Source organism: Arachis ipaensis, chromosome B01 (assembly GCF_000816755.2).
Source record: "Arachis ipaensis cultivar K30076 chromosome B01, Araip1.1, whole genome shotgun sequence".
In the NCBI taxonomy this organism is placed as follows: domain Eukaryota; kingdom Viridiplantae; phylum Streptophyta; class Magnoliopsida; order Fabales; family Fabaceae; genus Arachis; species Arachis ipaensis.
This window is the reverse complement of record NC_029785.2, coordinates 15,098,599-15,105,942: the sequence shown is the minus strand read 5'-3', so window position 1 is coordinate 15,105,942 and position 7,344 is coordinate 15,098,599. Positions and strand designations below refer to the sequence as shown.

At 34.1% G+C, this 7,344-nt stretch overlaps 1 protein-coding gene across 1 annotated transcript; it reads right to left on the bottom strand.

Annotated features, from left to right (window-relative positions):
- LOC107626061 (cysteine-rich and transmembrane domain-containing protein A) lies at window positions 1,011-5,419 on the bottom strand. Its single transcript, XM_016328843.2, has 3 exons — window positions 5,259-5,419; window positions 4,858-5,125; window positions 1,011-1,371 (listed from the first exon to the last, which is right to left on the bottom strand). Exons 1-3 carry the CDS (start codon window positions 5,305-5,307, stop codon window positions 1,314-1,316), a joined length of 375 nt encoding a protein of 124 aa, XP_016184329.1. The 5' UTR covers window positions 5,308-5,419; the 3' UTR covers window positions 1,011-1,313.

The following is a 7,344-nucleotide window of genomic DNA, read 5'->3' as shown; positions in this document are numbered from 1 at the left end:
TAAAATTTAACTTTATAAAATATTTTACACTATCAGTATATAAAAAAATAATTCTCTACATACAATCATTTTTCTATACAAGTTATTTATATTCACGCGCTTCGAGCCGTTATTGCACGTTCTTCTTCTTCTTGCTGCACGTTCTTCTTCCTCCTCTTATTCTTCTTCTCCTCCTCCTCTTCTTCTTCTTCTCCTCTTTTGTTATCGTCGTCACTAAAACCACCACTTCCTTCTCCTCCTCTTCCTCCTTTTTCATTGGAATTTCTTCAAGCTAATTTTTTCATTAGTAGTTTATGATTCTATAGGTGAATAATGTTTTATCGTTGATGGTTTGAATTGAATATAATGTAAAAGTTCTACATTGAAAAAAAATATTTTTTTTGTATTTGCAGTAAATTTGGGTGTAACACAAAAATATTTGGGTGTAACATGAAGATATTTGAGTGTATTTTAAGAATTTTTTGATGTATTTTTATTCTGATAAGTTCTGCATAATTCAAAACTCTTTCTCTTCCTCTTTTTCATCTTCTACTGTTTCTTCTTTTTTTTTTCATTATCATCATTATCTCCTTTTTTTTCTTATTCATCTTTTTCTTTTTATTTTACCTTATCAAGTTTCTTCTTGTTTTACTCTTACAAAAAATAAAAACAAAAAAAAATCAAACAAAGAAGAAGAAAAAATACATAATGCTGCAAAATTACTTAGAAGAGGATGAACTTACATTCATTTAACTAAAAGAAAGAAAGAAATAAGAAAAAAAGAAGAAAAAAATGCAGCATTAAAGAAAATATTTTTCTGTATTTGTAACAAATTTGGATGTAACACGAAGATATCTGAATATATTTTTAAAAATTTTGAATGTATTTTTATTCTGATAGATTTTGCATAATTCAAAACTCTTCCTCTTCCTCCTCTACTCATATAAAAATTAAACTCTTATTTGATATGTTCGCTCTTTTTAACATTTGTGCTTTCTAATAAAGTGATAAATTAAAGAGAACGGATAAAGTAGTTCAAAGCTATGGTGTGATTTTCTATAATATATATCATCTTTTACAACTGCGATGGAGAATTATCTTACACAAATGCAGTGCACATAATATTGTTTGCATTCGTTGTAGATAATGCTAATGCGTCTCAGAAGTTATACACAAATACTTTGTGAAATAATTGATAACTTCGTATGGACATACACTGATACACATGATATAGAGTCTATGAACGTTCGGGGCTTTTATTGCATATATTCCATAGATATCCAAGTTCTATAACCAAGTTGATTATGAGCCAACTTCAGTTTTCAGCCACATAATCAAAAGCAGCAGCGACAACACTCCTCTAGCAGACAACAGCAACACAGCGCTGCAACGCTGTACAGGGAAACAAAGGCCTCTCAGTAACTCAGTTAGCAGCATGGCACCATAAAAATAAACAATGCATGAAGTGGAAAAACCAAGTTAAGGAAACATATCATGGATTCTGTAATTTGAGAAAATGACAAGTCGATTTTTCAAGCTGAAATAAAACAATTACATAGATTACGACTAATGAAGAGTAAAAAGCCTAAATAGTATACAAGAAGATAGAGATAATGATCAATTTGATCCTCTCCAAGGTCTTTTTCCGTACAACCAAGGTCATTTAAAAAAAAAAAAAAAACAATATTTTAGTCCTTGGGTTTTCAACCATGAATCAAGTCCCTCGTACAAATTCTGTTTTGACACTATTAGAGGGGTGCTAATGTGGGCCGCTAAATGCCACATGGCATAGTAGCATGGCCTATCAATGCCAGAAATCATTGTGGCCTGTAATACTTAAGAGACCTCATCAATACTTCACTAACGGCAGCCCAGTGCATAAGCATGCCGCGTTAATACAAGGTCCAAGGAAAGGCCGCACCCAAAAGGTGTAATGTACGCAACCTAACATGATAACTACATCAGTGATTGTTTCCACAGCTTGAACCAATGACCTTGAGATCACACAGAGACAACTCAACCATTGTTCGAACGCTCCATTTCCAATACTTCACTAACATCAAAATAATATATGTTCGAGGGACTAACTTGATTTATTATTAAAACTCGGACAAATTGATTATCGGTGAAAATTCTAGAACCAAATTGATATTATATCCAAGAAGATATAGTCCACCATTGAGTCCAACAATCCTCCTAGATAGACAAAGATTCTATGATCCTAAACCGATCTTATCTAAGGATTGCAAATTCCAAATTCTTATATGAAGTGGAGATTTAATTATCTTAGGTAGCGTTTGTTTTGAGGTACTGGAATGGAGACCGAAAGACTAGGACTCAGTATCATGTTTGTTGGCCCAGAGATTGATACTAAAATATCAGTATCCGTCTCCAAAATTTCAATATTTCAGTACCTCTAAAAAGTGAGAACACAGAAAACTGAAATTTTTCGGGACGGAGACTAAAACTTTAACCTATAATTTCTTCCCAAAATACCCTTATCCCAAATTATTAATTCCAAGTTTACCCTCGTTCAGTTCTTCAACCACCACCTCTGCCCTATCGCCGCTGCAAGGACCACCATCTCTCACATCCCAACTCCACCCCATCTCTCATTCCTACTACTTCAGCCATCATCCCTCCTTGCATCCATCATTACCAACAACAATAATATCAACACTATCAAAATCAAAACAATAATACCAACAACAATAATATCAAATATATCTCAAAATCAGAACAGCGGGAGAAGAGAAGAAAGGAGAGGAAGGAAGGAGGAGACAGCGGCGCAGAAAGAGGAGCCGCCGACGGGTGCTGGGTGACAGTGACGGAGTGCGAGAGAGAGCGTGAGGGTGCGAGAAGACGTGGGTGCTAGGCGACGGCGACAGAGCGCGAGAACGACGTGGGTGCTGGGCGACGGCGATGGGAGTGCGAGAAAGAGCATTGGAATAAGGGGTGTGATTGTTATTGACGGAGGCAGAAGCCATTGGAATCGGCGATGAAGAGTGGAATATGTAGCGAAGCAAAGAAGAGAGCGGAATAAGGGGTGTGATTGTTGAGATTCAGTGAAGAGAGGAGAAAGACTAGGGGGTAAGTAAGGTTCTTTTTAATTTTTTTAATTAATGAGGATATTTTAGTAATTTTACTTATTTAAGTCTCTGTATTTATTTTAAACTGAATAGGATACTAGTCACAAAAAAAAAAAAAACAAATAGAATACTAAGACATAACTCAGTCCTGTACACTTTTACACCAAACACAATACAGAGACTTATTTCAGTCTCTGTCTCTTCCAAATGCTACCATAGTGTCTTCAATAGATTTCTTTTGAATAATACAAGACGCCTCATGGTAAGTGCTACAAGATTGCACAAGTCTATCCATCCTAAAATTTGGACCTGAGAGATCAAGGAATGACACATAGTATAGAGAAGGAAACCTGTTGGAAGTGTTTGGTACATTAGACAAGGGACAAAAATATACAAATAGAGAGACGCATAATGTGTTTGGTTAGCGAGACAGATAGAAAAGTTCCAATAAGATAGACTACTCAAGAATTACATATTTCTTTCCCGTAAATGAGGAGGAATTCATCAATGAAATGTTAAGTCTTGGTTCAGACCTTGAACAAAAAGTAATCATTTTAATTTAGATTAGTAGATTATCCTTTTAATATATTTTGAAAGCAGAAATGCATTGTGCATGTTACATATGATTGAATCTCTCTATGCAATGTGGATATCACACACAAAATCAAAATTTTATCAACCAAATAATCGATTGAGATAATGATTAGATGTGTAATGCTTATGGGGCGTATGGGTACCATTCATTGGTTTTCATACCAAAACTGAATATGTACCAAGTATAAGTAGTTCTTGGGAGCACATGAACGTTTTCTCTTATCATCCAGATTCCGCGATAAAATTTAAGGTTTGAAACTTCGAGCATAGCAACTGATTCTGTGATGGAACATTCTGATGGTCGCAGGTAACTAACTCCCTCAACCTAACAGCCTAATCCTGTGGAAGAAAGAGGGTAAAAGCTAGAAAGATAACATGCTTGCGGCTATGGTGTAATCCAATAAAATCAAAACCTAGTAGTTTGGAAAGTTCAATAATGCCCCTTACGAGAAAGGAGCTACAACCATGAGAATTTTCAAGACCCACGGCGACAAAGGAAGCGTACAGCTAGTGTCAGATTTTCTTTTTCCTTCCCTCACTTACTCTCCTCTATATGGAAATATAATTAGATAAAAGAAATGAATGTTGTCTAGATTTCTGCTTTCTTCCATGGACCAATATATTTAGTTATGAAAGGGTTGAGTAAATGCTCAAATGGATCCTTCAAGATTAACATGTTCAGGTAGCCACCCAGGAGAAGAGAAGCAAGCTACCTTCCATATCTATAGGAGGCAACAGTAAAAAGCTGGTAAGCGACCAGGAACGTGTTCCACATTCTATCTAGTCTTTGCTCTTACCTACGCTCCACCTCACATAGAAGAAGGGAACACCTTTACATAGAAGAATGAGTAACAAATTAACTATGATCATCACATTAGTCCCTAACCCAACTTAGTCCTTAATCCATTTTCTCTATCTTGACGCAGTTTGACCCATGCTGATGTGCAATACTAAGTTCTAGCAACAGGCTATTGAATATTTTGACTGAATGGAAATTTGGGAAACCAATTTGACTCTTGTCTGAACTTTAACCAGCCTCACTTATAACTACAAGAAGAAATACCATCTAAGCTACAGTCCACAGGCTAAGAATTTCACTTTAAATTAACTAAGAATTTTAATAATCCATTATTAATTATCCAAGCAGTAAATTGGAAAAATAAAATGAAAAAAAAAAAGAAAAGAAAAATCATACCAGCCTCTCAAGACTGAAAAACAGCCATCATCATCATGATGGTGATGTCCGACGACATGAGAGTGCGGCGGAGGTGGCGGTGGATACCCGCTATTGAAATAACCCTGGTATCCTTGATAGCGTGGTGGGTGTGGAGACTGCGGCGGCCGTGGCGGCGGGTACCCAGTATGTGGCTGCGGTGGTGGCGGCGCCGGAGGGTATAGTTCGTGTGGCGCTGTCGATGGGAACCCCGGTTGTGGTGGTGGGGGTGGATAAGGAGATCCGTAACCTAGGTAGAAAAAAAATCCACTGATTTCATAAGAAAAGTTTCCAGTGCCTTCGAAAATTACAGAAACGATTTGTATATATAGAAACAAGAATACAAGGAAACAAAGAAGAAAATGTTCATTGATCGTGAGCACCTGGTGGTTGTGGCGGTGGAGGGTATGGTTCATGGGGTCCTCTGGTCATTTTGGTCTTGTGGGTACTACTAACTTACCAAGTGGCTAAATCTTTTCAGTGAAGAAATTGTGAAGAAAGGGTTTGAGAGATTAGAGAAAAAACCAAAGACGATGTAGATGCATAGTTGGTGGGACCGGTTATTTAATTGTTTTGTTGGCCTCCCTCAATAATATGCTAACACGTGTTTGAATGAGGATTTTTAATTTTTAATGTATATCTCGGAATATTTTCTATTTAAAATTTTAAATTAATAAAATATAATAGAATTAACCAACAAAAACGCGCTTTTTAATTTGTACATCGAAGCCTAGCTGGTGTTGCACTCGGTTGTGGAAAGGAGGAAACTTTACATTGGTGTGGTGTCAGAATCGAATGGAAATCAGACCTGCGATTTTATAACTCATTTCATAAAAAAATTATACACTATTAACAACACGGAGTTCTAGGATCTGACACTAACAAAAAATTTGCCCCACAGATCTATATCTGGGGAAGACACACACACGCTTTCCATATCGAAAAAATTGAACCACAAAAACGTCCCTTAATTATTCAAATGCTAACAAAAATGTACCTGAATTTTACTATCGAACAAAAATGCTTTCAAATAATTTTAAAACGCGACAAAAATGTTCAACAATAAATATATATTTTCAAAAAATACCTTAGAGATTAAATTTTGATGCGATTTTTTGCAAGCATGATTATAAAAATGAGATATTATTATCCTTAAAATTTGGTGATTTTTCGTTAAGAATATATTTTTTTAATTTTTTTGTTAACGACCAATAATATTTTTAAAAAATCACAAAAAAAGATATACTTAGCAAAAAATTATCAAACTTTAAGAATAATAATACTAATTTTTTTAATCATATTTGCAAAAAATTGCATCAAAATTCAACCTCTAATGTATTTTTTGAGGAATACATATTTAATGTTAAATTTTTTGCAAGATTATCTAACATTAAATATGTATTTATCAAAAAATACATTAGAGATTAAATTTTGATGCAATTTTTTGCAAGCATGATTAGAAAAATGAGATATTATTATTCTTAAAATTTGATAATTTTTTGTTAAGTATATATTGTTTTTATAATTTTTTTGTTAACAACCAATAATAATATGTGAAATTGTTAAGTATCCATGTAAATAAATAATGTAAAGAACTTATTGTTAAGTTTTATTTTCTATGTATTTAAGTTTCAAATGTGATGTATATAAATAATGAAATATTAATGTTTATGAATTTTGAAATCATTAAATGTGCCAAGTTTTAAAATAAAATTTTAGTATATGACATTATTTTTATGTACAGTATTTCTTAGAAAAATAATTTCGATCAAGTTTTCAATTTAACTGTGCATACTACTCATTTTATTATTATTTGTCTTTGAAGAGAATGGCAAGAATATATAATGAAGATGTATGCCTTGCGGATAGTGCAAGTTTGCACACCATTCTCAAAAGTGATATATATTTTAACCATCTGGTGACAAAAGAAGAATGTGTTAATACTATTATTGGCTCAGGCAATGTGATAGAAGGCTCCGGAAGAGCTATAATTTTGTTTCCTGGAGGAACAAATTTATAATAAATAATGCACTATTATCTACCAAGTCTCTGAGGAACTTGTTGAGTTTCAAAAATATTCGCCGAAATGGATATCATATTGAGACAATGAATGAGGGAAATCATGAGTATTTATATATAACAACTCATGATTCAAATAAGAAAGTTATATTAGAAAAATTACCCTTCACTCTCATCTGGGTTATATTACACCAAGATTAGTGCAATTGAATCACATGCCATTGTAAACCAGAAGTTTACTAGCCCAAATGAATTCATAATTTGGCACGACCGATTGGGTCATCCGGGAACAACCATGATGAGGAGAATTATTGAAAACTCACATGGACATTCACTAAAGAATCAGAAGATTCTTAAAACTAGTGAATTTTGTTGTGCTGCATGTTCTCAAGGAAAGTTAATTTTAAGGCCATCACCAGTAAAGATTGGATTTGAGTCCCCTAAATTCCT

Excerpts from the sequence above, each read along its gene's own strand:
- LOC107626061 (XM_016328843.2), bottom strand. The coding sequence starts at position 5,307 with ATGACCAGAGGACCCCATGAACCATACCCTCCACCGCCACAACCACCA. Across the intron at positions 5,126-5,258 it reads TCCACCGCCACAACCACCAG|GTTACGGATCTCCTTATCCA; the intron begins GTGCTCACGATC and ends TTTTCTACCTAG. Across the intron at positions 1,372-4,857 it reads TTTTCAGTCTTGAGAGGCTG|CGTTGCAGCGCTGTGTTGCT; the intron begins GTATGATTTTTC and ends TTCCCTGTACAG.